Raw genomic sequence first — 20,100 nt, 5'->3', positions numbered from 1 at the left:
GTTGCTTGTTTCCTCTTTAGTTCTTCTAGGTCCTTGTTAAATGTTCCTTGCATTTTCTCTATTCTATTTCCAAGATTTTGGATCATCTCTACTATCATTATTCTGAATTCTTTTTCAGGTAGACTGCTTATTTCCTTTTCATTTGTTAGGTCTGGTGGGTTTTTACATTGCTCTTTCATGTGCTGTGTGTTTTTCTGTCTTTTCATTTTGCTTAGTGTGTTTGGGGTCTCCTTTTTGCAGGCTGCAGGTTCGTAGTTCCCGTTGTTTTTGGTTTCTGTCCCCAGTGGCTAAGGTTTGTTCAGTGGGTTGAGTAGGTTTCCTGGCTGGGGGGACTAGTGCCTGTGTTCTGGTGGATGAGGCTGTATCTTGTCTTTCTGGTGGGCAGGTCCACGTCTGGTGGTGTGTTTTTGGGTGTCTGTAGCTTTATTATGATTTTAGGCAGACTGTCTGCTTATGGATGGGGCTGTGGTCCTGTCTTGCTAGTGGTTGGGCATACGGTGTCCAGCACTGTAGCTTGCTGGTCGTTGAGTGAAGCTGGGTCTTGATGTTGAGATGGAGATCTCTGGGAGATTTTCGCCACTTTGATATTATGTGGAGCTGGGAGGTGTCCTGTGGACCAGTGTCCTGAAGTTGGTTCTGTCACCTCAGAGACACAGCCCTGACGCCTGGCTGGAGCACCAAGAGCCTTTAATCCACATGGCTTAGAATAAAAGGGAGAAAAATAGAAAGGAAAGAAAGAAAGGAAGGAAGGAAGGAAGGAAGGAAAATAGGAGGAAAGGAAGGAAGAAAGCAAGGAAGGAAGGAAGAAAGGAAGGAAGGAAAGAAGGAAGGAAGAAAGGAAGAATGGAAGGAAGAAAGGAAGGAAGAAAGGAAGAAAGAAAAGAAGAGAGGAAGGAAGAGAGGAAGGAAGGGAGGAAGGAAAGGAGGAAGGAACAGAGGAAGGAACAGAGGAAGGAAAGGAGGAAAGAAGGGAGGAAGGAAGGGAGGAAGGAAGGGAGGAAGGAAGAGAGGAAGGACGAGAGGAAGGAAGGGAGGGAGGAAGGGAGGAAGGAAGGGAGGAAGAAAGGAAGAAAGAAAGAAAGAAGATAAAGTAGGATAAAATAAAGTTATTCAAATAAAAAATAATTATTAAGAAGAAAAATTTTTTAACGTAAAAAAAAAAAACAAAAAAAAACGGGTCGGTCAGAACCCTAGGACAAATGTTGAAAGTAAATCTATACAGACAAAATCTCACACAGCAGCACACACATACACACTCACAAAAAGAGAAAAAAGGGGAAAGTAATAATATATCTTGCTCCCAAAGTCCACCTCCTCAACTTGGGATGATTCGCTGTCTATTCAGGTATTCCACAGATACAGGGCACTTCAAGTTGATTGTGGAGATTTAATCCGCTGCTTCTGAGGCTGCTGGGAGAGACTTCCTCCTCTCCTCTTTGTTCGCACAGCTCCTGGGTTTCAGCTTTGGACTTGGCCCCGCCTCTGCGAGTAGGTCGCCCGAGGGCGTCTGTTCTTCGCTCAGACAGGACGGGGTTAAAGGAGCAGCTGATTCGGGGGCTCTGGCTCTGGCTGGGAGGAAGGAGGGGTATGGATGCGGGGCGAGCCTGCGGCGGCAGAGGCCAGCGTGACGTTGCACCAGCCTGAGGCGCGCTGTGCGTTCTCCAGGGGAAGTTGTCCCTGATACCGGGACCCTGGCAGTGGCGGGCTGCACAGGCTCCCGGGAGGGGAGGTGTGGAAAGTGACCTGTGCTCGCACACAGGCCTCTTGGTGGCGGCAGCAGCAGCCCTAGCATCCCACACCCGTCTCTTGGTGTCCGCGCTGATAGCCGCGGCTCGCGCCCGTTTCTGGAGCTCCTTTACGCGGCGCGCTTAATCCCCTCCCCTCTCACATCAGGAAACAAAGAGGCAAGAAAACGTCTCTTGTCTCTTCGGCAGCTCTGCACCCGTCTCTGGAGCTCCTTTAAGTGGCGCGCTTAATCACCTCTCCTCGCGCACCAGGAAGCAAAGAGGGAAGAAAAGGTCTCTTGCCTCTTCGGCAGCTCCAGACTTCTCCCGGACTCCCTCCCGGCTAGCCGTGGTGCACTAACCCCTTCAGACTGTGTTCACGCAGCCAACCCCAGTCCTCTCCCGGCTTCCGACAGAAGCCCGAGCCTCAACTCCCAGCCCCACCCTCCCCGGCGGGTGAGCAGACAAGCCTCTCGGGCTGGTGAGTGCTGGTCGGCAATGATCCTCTGCGGGAATCTCTCCGCTTTGCCCTCCGCACCCTGTTACTGAGCTCTCTTCCGTGGCTCTCTTGACATTTTAAATGCTATATATTTGATGGAGAATCATGAATTATTTTCAACTATATTTTGGAAAATGACAATATTAAATATCAATGCTTTTTAAGGAATGTTTTTCTCCTTTTTAAAAGTATAAAACAAATCAATAAGTGGTTCTAAAAATGAGAAAAACTAACTGGAAACTCTTCAATGTTTAAGATGCTTCAGATTATAAACTTTTAAAAGACCAGGACTTTCAAGGAACCAGTAGAATGACTGTGTTCTCTTTAATAATTCATAATAAAAATGTTTCTTTTTACCAATTCATGACACAGACGTTATGAAAGAAAACTTGGAAGCAATGTTATTTCCCAAAATAAAACTCGTGCGTGTGTGTGTGTGTGCGTGTGTGTGTTTCAGGGAAACCACTGGAAATTATATACAGGTCCAAATAAAAATAGTAAAATTTTCCCTATTTAATGTCATGTCCCAAAATAAAAACTTGCCAGAGAATAAACAAAGTTAGCTTTCCAGCAATGCAGCTCACTTACATAAGCAAATTGTTATAATGTAGTTTAGTATATATTTTTTTTCCTTTTTCTTTCTTTTTTTTCTTCTTTTTTTTTGCTGTCTTGACTCAGTTCTGTGGCCCTGGCTACAAGCTGGTCAGTTTCCTTTCTTCAGTAAATCCACATCCCACCACTTCCCTTCTAGAGATCTCACACTTCTAGGTCATTATGCACCCACCCTAATTGCCCCAAAGGTAAGGTACCAGATATCTTGAGACAGACTGTGCCGTAGAGCCTGAGAAATTTTTCTAGTCAGTCAATCCACAAAGGGCCCTGGAAACCTAGCTACCTCCACCCTGCTTAGCCATACATACACTGCCCCCTACAATTCCACCTTATTTTTACCCTGTTCCTGGTACAACCGTCTATGTGGCCCTGCCTGGTGGCCTTTTCTCCTTTAGGGCTATAAGTAACAAAAACTGGACCTCATGCAGGTGCCATCATTGTGTTGTGTCGCACTTTTCGATGGATTTTTAAATTTTATATAACAATCAGCTACCTAAAAGACTGACCTAAGAATCCACAAAACTTCTGTAAATTTATTTATAGACTTTATTAAAAGCCTTAAAATTTATTTACAAGAATGAATCATAAGTAAAATTTTCAAAGAGCAATTAATATTATCTAATGGAAAAACCATTTTTTGCAAGTTAAATATTTTGTACAGTACACACAAATTTTAACTGTAAATGTCTTAAATTGTCAGTTATCCGTAAGAACTTTCAGAAAAATGTAGAAATGGAACTTGGAACAAAGTCCCTCTGTTGCCTTTTAAAGAGACAAGCCTCCCTAAACCCTACCTCCTTCCCAATGACACATTCTTCTCCTCTCTTGTCTCACTTCTTTTAAGGCAATTATTTGTTTCCCAGGATAGACCCAAAGCTCCATGAGGATAGTGTTGACATCTGTTTTGTTCACTGCTATATTCCTGGTGTCTGTCACAGTGTCAGCATATAGTAAATACTCAGTAAATATTTATAGAATAAATAAATGTTATCAGTTCTGAAAAATAATATACTCTGTTAAAATGTGTCATTAAATGCTGAAGACTTAGGGTCCACATATACTTATAGACACACACACACACACACACCCCTAGTGTTCTCAATTCTTGGGTAATATTCTTAATTTAATAAGATGGCAATGTATATTGGATAAGACTATTTAAAAAATAATCTTGCATATTCTCTTTTTTATGTACTCAATAAAAACCTGATGCTATTAATATTTCTAAGGTAGCTGATAATTTATTTTTTCCTTTGGGGATATTAATAGGAAAAGAAAAACTTACTAATGATTCTGGAAAAGTAAAAATTAAGAATTGATTTGTAGACCTCAATATATATTATACATCAAATTGGTGATTATCTCTGTTGATGTCTAGAAAGGAGTGAACTTTTTTTTAATATTTAGTTTTTTATTTTATCTTTGGCTGCGTCGGATCTTAGTTGCGGCATGTGGGCTCTCTAGTTGTGGCCCACAGGCTCAGTAGTTGTGGCGTGCAGGCTTAGTTGCCCTACGGCATGTGGGATCTTAGTTCCCTGACCAGGGATCTAACCCATGTCCCCTGTATTGGGAGGTGGATTCTTAACCACTGAACCACCAGGGAAGTCCCAGGAGTGAACATATTTAGCAGAGAAGTTAAATAATTCATTTATTAACTAAGGCAAAGAGACTTGTTGTTGAGGAAGCTTTTGGTATGATGTTTGAGAAATCAGAATCTTCTAATTACTTAAGGTCTGCCTTTTAAGGAGAGGATATTTTTAATAATTTCTCAGAACATTTTCAACATCATAAAATTTTAATTAACAGTTAACATTGTTCATAGATCATTGCTATTGCTAAGCACTATGAGGAATCAGAAGGCTAATAAGTTGTTCTTTTCCATCAATGGATTTTAAATCTAGTTGAGAGAAAACAAAAATAAAAATGTATACTAATGAATGACATTTTTGTCTTTTGTCCTCCAAAAGACAAAAATGTCATTAAAGTAAGAGTTGAGTGAGTGAGCTCAATTAGGAAATTCGTTATTCATTAATAAGGGAAGATCTGTGGAAATCTTCCAGGTCCATGTAAAACATGAATTGGCAAAGTTAGGGAAGCTTGCTGTGGTACCTGGGAAGCAAGCTGCCCCTTGAAAGAATCAGTAATTAAATGAAAACAAGCCAAGCAAAAAGCATCTTCCAGGCCTGCGATCCTGATGTAAGGGGCATGGATTGGTTTGAGCAAACTGTGTTAGCTTTGTGGATACGGAGTCACTGAACACACCAAAGCGAAACTAAAAGGGAGAAATTAGTTTGAACTTTTAAAGTGTGGGCAGAATTCAAAGGACAGAGAAAAGCTCATAGAGAAGATTAAATTAAATATCCTAGGAAGTAAGTAATCATTCGAGGTTTGTGAGAGAAATAGTTTTAAGTAATGGACGTATGTTTAAAAAGATAAAACTATTTGCTCATGAGGGGATGGGACTATGGATCAGATGGGAAGGAATTTTAAGGTATTCTAAAGAGCAGAGTTTAGATTTCAAAAATGACAAAAATTTCTGTTTGTATGTAAGAGTACATTTTAGGCAATTTTTTTTTTCACATCCAGTGTCCGTTTTAATGTTGTCTGTGTGTTGAGGTCTCAGCTGTTTGCCACCAACTCTTACCTATCTCAGCAGGTTTTTCTTTTTTAACATGTAAGAAATAACTAGAATAATATTAAGAAAAATAGATGTTAATATTAAAACCCCACAATTATTGGGCACTTAAACATATTAGTAGTGCTAACTTGGACTTAAGCAAAGACCTACATCCCAATTGTTGGCTCTTTTGATAGTTGAGTAGAAAAACTTTCAGGGATGTTTTCTTCATTATTTTCTGCATTTTTATTCTGATGACTCTCTACTTTTGAAAATGCTTTATGCCTCAGGCGTTCTTTCCTATCCGCTTAACCTCATTCGTAAAATCAATTCCTAATTTTCAAGCTACCACTTATCATTTGACTGTTTAATCAAGGAAAAAAACAATGACAACAAAAAAACTTTTTCCTTAACCATTTGACACTTGTTGTTTATCAGTAAAGAACTGATGTCCTTTTTACATAATCAGAGAAGAGTTTACTTTCAAAATCATGGCTAAAATGTTTTAGATTGCCTGCTAGTAAAAAAATAAATAAAAGAGAAATATCTATGATGACTTATTTTCCCTTGGAATATCCATGTGACCCAATTTGCAACTTAGCTAGACTTTCACGTTAATGAAATTTGGGTTATTTAATACACTTAGAAATCAAGAAAATAGGTTAAGCTTGGAAGGAACCACATGTTGTCTTTGGATGCAAATGGTGTCTTTATTTACTTGGATTTCACAATGTCAACCAGTCAACCAGGTGTATCTTTAGTAATATACTTTAGTTAAAACATTCTTTAAAATGATTATTTAACTTTTTAAAGTGTTGCAAAGTTATTTTCATGGGATTTCATACTAAAAACATATGTTTATATGGAAAAACATTTTGTATAACCTTTACAGTATTTATTTTTAATGTTATATTTCAAGTAATACTTTTTATATTCAAGGAATTGATATGTTAGCATATATTTCAACATTGCACATAAAATTTTTGTACTTTTCACTATTTCTCGTGAATATGAGTTTTTTGTGGAGAAGTAGGACATAAATCAGTAATAATACATATGTCATGGAAAAAGTTCATCAGAAATGATATGTCATGGGTATATCTGTTTACTCATGTCTGTCTATTTATTTTTCTATCTGTCTGTATCTCTAGATATAAATGAACGCTTAAGGAAAAGAGATAATTCTCACCTCAAGTAAAAGGAATTTTATTCCTCCTATGTTATTCTTAAAAGGATGGGGAATCATATCTTTGAATTGCTTACCTTAATACAATTTTCATGAGCAAACGAGATCACCAATGCACTTTTTCTCTAAGGAGATAATTTTAAATGGAAACTCTAACCACTTTCTTTCCTTATTTTGTCTCTTGTTCTCTGCAGATGGGCCTCTGGGCCCCCGAGGATTAGCTGAAGCTACAGAGATGTGCACTCAAGAGTGCCTGGTTTTGGGTCACTCTGATAACTGCTGGATGCCTCCTGGCTTGGGTCCATATCAACACCCTAAATCACCTCTCTCAACCTTTGCACCCCAGAAAGAATGGGTCAAGAAGGACAAGCTTGTGAATGGGCACACCCTGACCAGAGCCTGGAAAGAAGATAGCAACAGGAACCAGTTCAATGACCATAAGCAGTATGGTTCCACCGAAGGCCATTTCAACAATGGCAGCCACATGACAGACATTCCTCTGGCAAATCTGAAGTCTTATAAGCAAGCAGAAGGTGCTATTGAGAGTCCTAAGGAGCACCAACTCTAAAAAGAAAAAGGCTATATGGGACCTAATAACTTTAAACTAAATAGACATGCTAATACCGTGTGTGTCAGAGTTTTATGTATTCAATAGATCTCTACAACTATGCCCCTTCTAGCAGGGATATCCATAACTTTGTGTTAGCACCATGGAGGATACAATGTTTTACCACATAAGAGAGAGAAGATAGTTCTACTAGCCATGTGATCTTGTTTACTAGGATTGATTAAACTCTCCAGAGGTCTGTCCATTGTGCAAATATCCTTTTTTTTTTAACTGCATTTTATTTTGACCCTGGACTGCTGCTATGAACAATAGAATATGCATTTGGAGAGTAAGAAAGTTCCATGGATTAGAGTGACTGACAAACATATCCAGTTAGAAAATTGTGCTCTTTTTGTCATTGATGTGTGCTGGGACTGCTATACTTGACATTATACTTCAAACGAAACTTAAAAAGATAAGCATTAAACCTACTGTGCTGTTAACAACGTTAGTGGACACTTGTAAGTCAATCAGTGTTAAAGTATTTGTAAATAGAAGCAAGCTATTATTAACAACTTTTGTGTACTTATACCGTTCACCTATAAAACGTTGTAGCATAATTCTGTGTTTTATGGTTGCTTCTTTTCTTTTTTCTTTTGCCTCTTTGTTGCTATTTTTGTTGTTTCTTTTAGTGAAGTGTTTCTGAGTCTGTCTTGACACACATTGTTCAAAAGATCTCAGATACTTGTAGTGAAAATAAAGGTTCTGGAATCTCGCTTCTTTTATGATAGCTTATGATGCTGGAATTCTATAAGAAATAAAGATAAAAAATGAGAACTTTATATAAAAAAAGGACTTCTGCAAAAGCTTGGAAATTCAGAACCTATTTTCTTGACATCCTTATTTTCAAAGTAGGCAAAAGCAAAATCACTTATTTAGTAGCATTAAGTGAGATAGTAATGGGAAAGTGTTATCCTTCAGAAAGTGATATATCCTGTGCTTGTCACTCATGCAAAACTAATGTATTAAATTAGCATATATTGAAGAAAAAAATACTATTCAAAAATAGTTTCAATTGGGCAAATGTGTGTCTACAACTTTGTTGAAATGGCAGTTTGTGTTGATCCTCATATACAATAACGTTGTTGTAACACAAGTGTTAGACCATAGCCACAAACTATTTAATGTGTTGTGCCTTCATGATGTAACAGAACATTCTCCAGGTAGGCTAGTTGGGGGAAATTAAGGGATAGATCTCTAATTATTGCTGTTTAACTGTTTGTTATCATAGTTGGTCAATGCCGGCAGGTACCAGCATCTTGTCACTTAGGTCAAACCAACAGAGTGACAGCTAATGTTAATAAGATCTCAGTTGCACGTGCAAACAAATCCAAATTCGAGCATTCTTAGGAGGTTTTTGTTAAGGCATGACAGATGATTTAAACAAATAAATAGCATGCAACAAAATGTCTTTATTGAAAGAAGTGAAAGTTATCTTAATGCCACCGTTCAACATCAGTTTAAAAGTAAAAAATAAATAAAAAAATGGTTTGCTAATTTGATAGATAATTTGTTCTTACCAAAAATAAAATTACTTTGTAAATAGCAATTCACATTTTTCCACAGTATAATGGAAAATAATGGGTAGGAGTGCATTGCTTATTGCAGTACATATTTGTCGGTTTGTGAGGGGTGTTTGATGACTTTGACACAATAAATATCTAAACAATTATCCTTGTTACTGCTTTGCCAGTTCTACGTTATTTACAATTATTCAGCTCTTGCAATAAATGTTCTGAATTCCTGACTGTAGTGTGTTAATTTGTGGTCAAAATCCAAAGTGATGATTTTTACTCTAATTGTTAGATAAGTATATGTTAATAAAAGTTAACTTTTAATTAGAAATCAAAGAAAATTTATTAGGGGTTTAATAATACCTACGTTCTGAAAATAAGTTTCCAAGTTAGAGTTAAAGTCCCCTAATGATCTATGAAATCATTTTCTTGGGAAATTCAGGGAGAAAGTTCACTTTCTAAGTCAAGATTCATGCAAGTTTCATCAAAGTGAAATCCCAAGTCAGAAACTGGGCAGGTAACACTGGTTATTTAGTGAGGTTATCTTCTTCACTCTTAGTACCCTTTAAAAAAAGATTTCATGAAACAAACTCTAACATTTCATTGCTGGCAGAAGAGGACTCTTCAGGGATTGAGGCCTTGAAACAAGGGCCAGAACTTCAGCTATATTTATTTCAGGTTAGGAAAATAGGCTCAGAAACTGAAAAGGTTAATAAGACACACTCACACATATGCCATGTGTTTATATTCACCACAGAGCAAGGGATCAGAGTTTTAGGGTAAGGAAACAGGTCTGACTCTTTCTCCACAGCTTTTTGAAGAGTTGTAAAATAAGACTCAGGAGATAGTGACATGGAGGTAAAGATGTCTGCTTGGACCAGTGGCTGTATGTGAGACCCTAACCCCTCACCTCTGAACAAGCCAGATTTACCCAGTAGTCTAAGGTGCCACCCTCCTTTCCTTCACAGGGGCAGAGCCTGCCCTAGGACACAGAGAGTGAATGAATCCTGGAAACAGGCCACTCTTGAAAACAAAAATCCATGTCTGCTCAGTCCCTCCCTCCATTTTTTACCAGTCAGAAGTCATTCCTTTCTGCCTTGAAGAGTGAAAGGTGAGAGAAAAGAAAATAATTATTCTCCTACCTTTTCTTTCCCTAAAAGAGTGGAATAGAAATGCCTTCTTCCAAACCAGAAGTTTGGAAAAGAAACTCCCCATCCCACCATATTTCTTCTAATAAATATGACAATATCTACTCTTATCAAGGCATTCAGTTATATGCTCTGTAAAAATTAAAATAGGTAACATTACAAACCAAACTGAGGTATTTACTCATTGAGTAAATAATACATTCATGATAACTAATCTTAAATATCACCCACATTATTTTATTGTGTAGACATTGAATATTATAAATCACATTTACGTGGAAATCAAAGGCAATTACATTTCCTAGGAACGCACACATATGAAATGTATAAAAATAATGACTTTTAAAATGATTATCAAATGCTACAGTGCTATATGCCACACATTTTCTAAGGAGGATATAGAAATAAACTTATTAAGCTAAATATGACCCATTTGAATGAACATTTCTACATATACACTAACATAAAATATATATTTAAATAATGATTATTCATTAACAGACAACTGAGTAGTCATTTTGCTGCACTGATGCTATTCAGCAAATCTCTTTCAGCATAGAGTGGTGTTCCCCCCCCAGCCCATCATTCCTTAGCTAAAGTAAGAAATGCAGCTGAGGCCCAGAAGCCATTCTAGTATATATTAAACTCTCTTGAATAGAAGCCAGGAATGTCTAATTATTATTAGTAAGGAGTTCTGGAAGCCAGGGATGAAAGGGATGCCTTGTCAGTTTCAATTCCAATGTGGATGCCAGGGTGTTACTTTGTAAGAGGGCAAACCAAACTATGAAAAGGAGGAGTGGTGTTAGGAGTCTAAAAATGCTCCATTGTTCTGCTTTGTTTTAAATAGAGCTGATCTTCTCTCCCTAAAGGAAGCTCCTTCATTGGTTCTTTTGAAAGAGAGCTCTTTCGAATTCTCCCAGTGTTCTTAAAGGAATAGTGATCACATAATGATTTCTCTATATACTGTTCTCCCCTTATCACAACTACCAATCTAAATTGTAGTACACATCAACCAGGTTTTCCACTGTTGAAAAAATATAAAATTAATCTCATAGTAATAAAATACTTTTGTAAGACATACAGTATTTAAAGCATGACTATCATAATAATATTTCATTCACGTTTAGTTCACTCAGTTTTCATTTATATTAATGAGTATTCCAAAGATATCAATTTTCTATTATCGTGATGCCATCATTATCCATTTAAAAATATTAAATAAGGTCTATATTTTCTACTTCAAAAATGAATTTTATTTTCTTATTTCTTAGACTTCTTAAATAGTGCACCACACAATGAATTCAGTTCTGTCCACATTTTTGTTATCCTAACATACCACATTGTTCTTGAAGCTTTATAATGAAAAGCTCTTTTTAAATTAAGTTTTTCATTATTTACCCTAAAATTTTCTTTTTAAAGTTCTATGGTTGTCTTCTTATTAGAGTACATACAACACAATTATTATTGGACTCATTCAATGTCAAATATTATAAAGTCCACATATTTGCAAATATGCTCAACTACAGTAATTTTTCAGATACTATTACAGTACTATTTAAACTCAATCCCTGTATTTTCTGGATCTTTGTAGTTCTTTTTAAAAAACAATTATTATGATATAACTGGCATATCATGTTGTATTAGTTTCAGGTGTACAACATAATGATTCAATATTGATATATACTGCAAAATGATCACCGCAATAAAACTAGTTAATAGTCATCATCACCCATGGTTACAATTTTTTTCTCCTGATGAGACCTTTTAAGATTTACTCTTAGCAATCTTCAAATATATATTATTATTATATTATTATTATTAACTATGGTGACTGTGCTGTCTATTACCTTTGTGGTTCTTCTAACAAGAACTTTTTTTTCCACCTCCAAATTCACCATTAGTTTGACTTCATCGACATAATCCTGAATAATGATACTCAAAAAAATAATATTGACCTTGGAACTCGAATACAATCAATCATTGATAACAAGGTCCTCAGTAAATATAAACTAGAACCCATTTCGGTTACATGATTAGGAAATGGTAACAAAATGCATTATTTGCAAGAAACTGAAACACTCCACTCTCCATATTTTTAACACTTCTATTCCCTTCTATCTACTTACTGGAATTTGTCCACTTTCCCCCAGGGGAACTCCAGACTGCTTTCAATATGTTTCAAGTACAAAATTACTATGTTTCCAGGAACTTACTGGTTTGGAAGAAACTTCTTATGAAGCAAATAATTTTCATTTTTATCCAGCGATTTTTTCTTCATGGAACCCATTTTCCCTACTGTACTCCTGAAAATGTGCACACTCCGTTGACTGTGGTATGTGGTCCCTGCTTTTACAGGTATTATTTCCTCTTTGACACTTTATGACTTGAAGTTCCCACCAAGCCTCTCTTGTGCCCCGATGCATTCTCTGTACATGGTCCAACCCAGCACTGTTCACCCCACCAAGAAGATGTTTTTTATGGCCATTGGACTTACAGAAAAGGCTAAGATGGTAGCAGCTATCATTTAAAAAGCACATCTCATTCCTACCAGAAATAAGTTTTAAATTGCTTTTTCTCCCCAAAAAATCCATACATCAAAGAAAAATAAAAATAACAGAAAAATTACAAAAAAAAAGACAGAACATTGAGGCAAAGGGATTATGTGTGTCTATGTTTATATAAATTCATGTCACCAGTTCTGCATACTTTCCAGGATTGGGCCATATATTTGTCTCTAAGATTACAGGGAGTGAAAGCAAGATAAGCAAAGAAGCACTCCATTTATCAGTGGAATAAATAAAATATATTTTAAATTTTTTGTGGATAACATTCTCTCTTTCCAAAGTCTGATGACAAATGGACCATTAGAAATAATAATTTTGAACAGGCTTATCTCTTCAATGTTTAGCATTTTTAAATCATAGTTTAAGTAAATCATGAATATCACTATATAAACTATATGAAATTCAATGTAAAATATACTTTTCTCCTTCACTTTTAATAATATTTTTCAATGTTCATACATCACTAAAGTAATTCTTTTCCACTGTTTGGAAAAAATCATAAGAATATCATCTGTGCTGGTCCCCAGACCACTCACATCACCGAGTTCCCCATCACCATCTAATTCTCCTCTCTACACTATAAAAGGAACTGCTTCCCTTCGGAAAATCTAGCATTTCAAAAGAAGAAAATAATTTCCTAGGCTGCCGCAGCCAAGAGGACCAAATCCCTATACAACAAAACATATCAGCCTCAGTAATATGCCCTAATTCTCCCCTTGTTTAAAGCATCCATCATAAAATTCAGTTCAGGATCTAAAGGACCACTGTCTCTGGATATGGCCAAGGTTACAAAAGATTGTTAAAATCTTTACTGCCCAGTATATATGGGTTAGATGGCCTTTAGTTAAGCTCCATAATATGACAACTGATGAACAATATTTTTAAAATTCAGGTTTTACTTACCTTTGGTTGTGATTGTCACAAACAGCAGTGGGGGCTTCACTCAGAACCCAGATATCTTCAGAGTAACTGCCAGAGAACCCTGGCATACACATCATGACACAGAATATAATTTCCTAGGAAAATCTATCTAGTTACACAGTTGCCAGACTAAAATTTAAATATGTGGGAAACATACTTGCTGTCCTTTGTTTTTTCTGCAGCATATAATTATTATTCAATGAAGTTTGTTTTATTTATCCATCAATAATTATAATTGCACTTATATAGCACTTACTCTGTGCTTAGCACAGTTCTAAGGATGTACATTATCATTTAATTTTCTCATATACTTTGCTTTCTAGGTATTGTTTTTTAGGTTTATATTACATTTTTACAGGTGAGGAAACTGAGATACAGGGAGTTCAAATGAATCTACTCTAGATGGTACAGCAAGCAAGCAGCAGTGCCAGTCTCCTGGTCTGACTGTAGAATATGTGCTTTTACCCACTAAACAATGCTACCTCCTTATGAAAGATTCAAGCACTTTTTGACTCTGGGACTGAATGATAAACTGCTATTTTTTCTAAACAAGAGCAATAAAATAATTTATTAACTTGTTCTGAAATGAATATCTCCCTTCCATTTAGAATTTGGTTTACCCACTGGATTATATATTTATATGTTGGCTTAAATATTTTATTTATTAAATGTGTAGAAATTGTGCTTTTCAGCCTTGGGACAAAATAATGCAATCTAAAATGGCACACAAGTTTAGAGGGACTAGAGCCTAAACAGGGAAATTTCCTGGGAAATCGGGCTAATGTCTCCTCTGCTAGATAAAAGTGCTGAATGCTTTTCACATGCCCCAGATGTATCTATTGACAGCTCACACCTTTTTAAACATAGCACTTGCCTTCTGTTCCCTACCTGGAAATCAAGTAAAGAACAAATTGAGACACACATCAGGCTTCCATTGTCACAGGACATTAAAATGAGACCAAAATCAGTCTGACAATTAACTTTAGCAAGCTTATTTTCTTCTCGTCACGGAAATGCAGCTCCCATTGACATCAAAGGGAGCTATGTTCTTGAACAGAGAGGAGAATGGACTCCCCAAGCACCATGGAGAACGCTATATGTTAAGCTTCAGAGCATAAATACCCACTCTTACCGCATCACCAATTTCAGTCAACTGCTCTTACATCTACAGTTTGGTTTATTGTCCAAATGGAGAAGTACTTCTTAATTTGACAAACAAGAATCTCAGATTATAGATATGAAAATAAATTACTTATAATGCCAAGGTCATACCAAGTAGTAGTACTTCATTAGTCTCCCCTTTCCTCCAGGAAAGGCTGACCATAGGTTTTAAATGTCATCTCCCTGTAGTTCACAATCTTACAGTGTACTCTTTTTATAATACAGTGTGATAACAAATGGCATAAAGTATTAAATATAAATATTCAAATAGTTTAATAATATCACAATATCATTCAATAATCCACTGCTCCATTGAGCCACTTGCATAGGGTAACTTTTCATTTCTCTTTTATATTTTGATCTTTAATTATTTGTCATGACATAATTGCTGATGTAAATAATTGAACAACGGGTGTATAGGAGATACCTGTCTACACACACACAGTAATCAGTATGAGAAAACCAAGAATATTAAACTTCTTAAGAAAGAAAACATTTATGGTCACTTCCTTTAAAAATGTTAACCTGTGAATCTTTGCATGTTTTAACACTTATAGATAAATATTACATAGATAGATATAGATAAAGATATAAAGGTATATAGTTACATAGACAGTTGTATTTTATTTATATATTACTAATAGCTCATATTGTTATTCTTTGTATTAATTTGATATTGTTTATATAATGCTAGAATTCTAAGTAAAGAAGTTCACGTAGCACAAATACCCACTTCCCAGTAGGATGGCTTTCAACTATCTAGTGCAGATGAAATATCACTAGAGAAAAGATCGTTTCAGTCATGCATTCTAGGGGTTCATGAATTAAGTTAAACTTAAATGGTACAAAATGAAATACTTGTCTTCAGCAGTATTTAGTGGTGGTGAAGTTCCTTATAATATTTCAATATTTATTAAAATTAATAATGAAATAAGGATAAGTAGATTTAGCTTATAAATTCTACTTAGAAAAATTTAAGGGAGGTGATGGTACTGAATCTCATCAAATTAAGAAATTTCCAATTTGCAGAATAAACCTGGCGTATATAATTGACACAATCATCTTTTAATGAAGTAAAATCAAGAGAATAATATTCACTTCATAGTCTTATTGTGAATATTGAATGGGGTAATTCATTTATAGAGCTTAGAATGGTGCTTGAAATACCATAAGTGCTCCATAAATGCATTTATTATTGTTAGTAGTAATAGTAGTAGTAGTAATAGTTTATTCAACACCTTTTCTAATCACAAAATATTTAAAATATATTAATTACACAGAATATCAAAAGTGCAGTTCTCTTTATCCCTGCTCCTAATACTACGTGTTATAATCAATGAACTTCCCTCTACTCTTAGAGAAAACTTTGTCCCGACTCCAGAGAGCAAAGATGCCATAAGTCAAGAATTATCTCAACTACTAAAACAGGTAGAAACTTGACTATGTCTCCTCACTTCTTTTCTTTCTTCACTTCTTTTAAAATTCTTCAATTTTTCTGAATCTGTATCTTTCAACTCTTTCAGGCTTATTCTATGATTATTATACTGTTATTTCATAGTTCAGCCTATACAAATTCAAACGCTTACAGAAGCTAGTTTAGTATGGAGAAATGAGAGACAGAAATTGTACTTTCCTTCTTTGGAAGAGAATGGCAGCTATTTGGCCACCACAGCCATTTCCATACAGAACAGTGGGTCCAACGGTTGCCAAATCTTCCAAATTCTCAACGCAAGCCTGAATTCCATAATGCCATGGGAAATTTCTCTCTAGAATACATTGTGAGCTTAAAACAAAAAAATAAATCAGTGGTCCACAGGGTAGCATGTTTGCTAACTGGTCAGAAATACTCTCTTCTGTTTTCTGTAAATTCAACCTCTAATTTTTTTTAACCTGGTCATAAGCTTATGCCTTTTCATAACATTTTAAAATGCTTGAGTCTCTCTAATTTAAAACAAAAGAAGAGTAAACAAATAGAAAACCTTCCTAGCACTTCATCTTCTGCCTCATCTGCTTTATCCATTTCACGATCTTCTTGAAAGTGTACCAATACATCAATACCCCACAGTCTAACCACTCCAACAACATTTCTCCGGCTAAGTTCTCCAAATTCTCCTGCCCAAATTTTCTCAATATGTAAAGGCCAATTCATGCTTCCATGCTATGTCTGAATCTAGAAGTAAAGAAAGAACCATAGTTCGTGTGTGTCTGAGCACCATAGCCGTTGCAAGTCCTGCTATAGCTGGTAGGATGGAGGTGTGCCAGAACAGACCTCACAGGGAGAGGCCAGGACAGCAGATCATGCTAAGATGTGAGGGGTAGTGTGACAACCTTTTCCACTAAACCACTAAAGCCACTGAGGGCACTGAGGAGTTAATGGGTGCTGAGCAAATTTGGGGCATTGCTTTAATTGGATCTTATACAGGCACCGTGGTGGGGCTAGTAACCTCTAACATATATTTACTTTCTCCTTGACTTGAAGTCCTGAAAATCTATTCCCCACAAGGAATGAGTGTATTATGTCTAAAATGAAATCTGATCATATCACTCTGGGTTAAAACTGTCCAATATTTCCCTATTACTCTCAGTCTAAAAGTCCATATGTCCTAAAATAGCCTGCAGACTCCAGCCTGCTCTGTCCTCTGATCACTTGACTATCCTCTTCTCAATCTCCCCCAAAACATGGATTGCTTGATGATCCAGCTAAATTGAACTCATTTAAGTTCCTTGAAAACCCCGTACCCTTTTTTGCTTCTGGGCCTTTCTGAGCGTTCTCTGCTCTGCTGATACATTCTTTCTTTCTGTTCTCTCTCTTAAAGCAGCTAAGACCCCTTGTTACTCTTTAAAAAAAAAAAAAAAAAAGATGGGGTATAGGTGCTTTTGAGCTCGGAATTTAAAATATGACTTCCTTTAGACTTTTCCAACTGCTCCCAAGTAACCAGATGATCGCCCTATCATAGCACACTGTATTTTCATCATCTATTTACTTGCCAGTATCTGTCATTAGACTCTAAACTCCCTGAGAACAAATATTATGTCTCTGTTATTCACCATTGTGTTCACTGAGCCTTTGACTCAGTAGGGGTTCAATAAATGTTATGGAATCAATTCATGACTACCATCTAATTGTAGGATCCTCTACAAAGTGACATGTTTTGAGGCCTGGCACGTGTACATTGGTACCATCCAGAGAACTTGGAAGACAATCCAAGTGCATGTTATAGAGGTATTACAGGTATTACTGAAGTATTAAAGGTATTATTAAACGAATTTAAGAGGACTCTTCTGCTTTCTTCTTTTCTAATATACTATGTGTTTCTGTTTTAGGTTTTTTTCTTTACTCCTTTTTTTCTTCTTTTCTGTCTGGGGAAAAAATAGACCTGCTTTTTTTGATAGGAGCTAATTTAAACTTTACTGCCTTTGCTAGGGTGTAGCTGACACAAGAAGGTAAAAGTAAAAGTGATCACTCCTTTAGTGGGCAGTGCTATAGAGAAACAAGTTGTCTTTCCCCTTGCCCTGGTTCCGCTCCTACGCATTCTTTTAGTGCCTTCCTTGTCTAAACATTATCACCTTAAATTCTAATTGTCAGTTTATTTGTTCACCACTCCAACTAGCTGGGAACTATTTGAAGGCAGAGATTGATTCAGTAACCCTGTGGAATAAACATCTCATGCAAAACTTATAGTAAGCATTTAAAGAATGTACAATGTGAAATATGTAATAAAACTCTTCTGCCTAGAAGTAGCAAGCTATAAATAAGACGACTATTTGTTAGAATTTTAAAAAGACATATACATCAGATATGGTTTTGATTAAATGATCTTTAAGTATCATTTCTTCCAACTAGATGTTCTGTAACACTTTGTAACATGATGAATATGTTTATGGGAGGTGTATAGGATAATGTAAGGGTGGAAAATAAAGATCTATAAACCAAAGCAGAAAATGAAGGCACAAAGTTAAGTCTGTTTCTTATAAGTGTAATTATTTTGTTGGAACGTTTTTTTTAACATGACAATAAAGCAGACATCGGATTAGTTTATTCCAAGCTGAAGTTATTAAAAAAACTTCTGCTCAAAGTTCATTTTTGATTTCTTCTTCTTCAACTTTGTATTACAGTATAAATAATTCAAAAACATTTCAAATTTTCAAATTCAAATATGAACTCCTCAAGAATTATGCTGCAATTGCTAAATGGCACTATAAAATAAAATGATTGGGCTGTGAATATGAAAAAACTATACTCAGATACAGTTGTTCAAAGTTTTATGCATTAAATACTGATTTATGAGTTATCAGTCATTCCTAAAAGGTGCATTTTATTTGGGATACTAAAAGATATTCCAGAAGAGACAGTAATTTGCACTTACTCAATGCTCCAATGTATAGAAGCAGTAATGCTTATGGAGTGGAGATAAAATGCTATTTTAAATTTGCTGAGTTCCTCCTATTGCTTAAAGTGGAATGAATCTGGATTTTAAAATTACTGAAGCTGATGAAATGGCAAATACGGGATTTATAAACAGTTTTGGAATATCAGATTGGACATTGGAATTGTGTTGGGAAATACTCTCCCTTTATTCTGGTCAGGTTGACGTGAGAGCAACAGAGACACATGTAGGTTTGAGGCAATCTTGAACCAGTGATGAAGTCTCAATGAAGATAAATCACATGGAGGTATTAAGAAGTCATTAGGGCTCAGTTACAGCTGAAGGAAATAACTGTAATATCTATCCATCCTCTCCTTATTTGCCTCCTTTCCCCTCCCTCACAAAAGAGACAGTGGGAATTTGCCTCCAAGAATGAGGATAGAAGTTGACAATAGGCAAAATGTTTCAAGAAAACAGATGGTGCTAGAAGTGAAAAGACTGCTAGATTCTAAGACTATATTATCTGGTGTCCATTTTTGAGGTATCCCTTCTTGCATTATAGTTCTTGGTATTATAACCAAATTTCAGCAAATTTGTATTACATGCTACAAATTGTGTTGTGAAGGAATGGTATAGAATCACTTCTTTGTCTGAGAAATGGTAGTATTTGGAGAAGCAATAGCAAGACAAGACAAGGAGAATCCTGGAAGGACACCAGATGAAGACATGACAAGAGGCAAACAGGATCAATCTGCTGTACTAAAGAATTGTTCCTTGGGAACCCTCAGAAATAGTAAGGAAGGTAAATCTATGAAAGACACATATTTTTTGTAATCAGAGAGGACTGGGGGCTTGGGCTATGTTACTTTGGTATTAGAGGAAGAGAAACTGTTTTGGCTGAAGAACTTTGGAAGTATAAACGCTGGATTTATGTGCATAGTATAGAGTCAATCAATCTACAAAAACAAGCATTCATGCACTCTTAAAAATGTTATATTCCAAAAGTTTGCTTGGGTATTGAATGTTAAAAATCATTTTTCTCAGGCAAAGTTGCCTCAAAATCCTCTTTACTTTATTGATTATTTTTCCTAATCCTCAGTGTTTGGGTAACACATTAACTGTCTCTTCCACAGTCTCTTGCTTTCAAAGCTTATTGACACAACATGGATCAAAACAGTCT

The 20,100-nt window shown here is 36.0% G+C and overlaps 1 protein-coding gene across 1 annotated transcript in view; it reads left to right on the top strand.

Annotated features, from left to right (window-relative positions):
* The window catches only part of PCDH9 (protocadherin 9), a 999,310-nt gene extending 992,104 nt beyond the window's left edge, over window positions 1-7,206 (top strand). The window contains exon 5 of the mRNA XM_024123249.1: window positions 6,833-7,206. Within this exon, the coding sequence (XP_023979017.1) occupies window positions 6,833-7,206 (374 nt within the window). The remainder of the gene's footprint in view (window positions 1-6,832) is intronic.
* The last annotated feature ends 12,894 nt before the right edge of the window (window positions 7,207-20,100 follow it).

This window comes from Physeter macrocephalus, chromosome 13, assembly GCF_002837175.3.
Source record: "Physeter macrocephalus isolate SW-GA chromosome 13, ASM283717v5, whole genome shotgun sequence".
In the NCBI taxonomy this organism is placed as follows: Eukaryota; Metazoa; Chordata; class Mammalia; order Artiodactyla; family Physeteridae; genus Physeter; species Physeter macrocephalus.
This window is presented reverse-complemented; position numbering and strand designations above follow the sequence as displayed.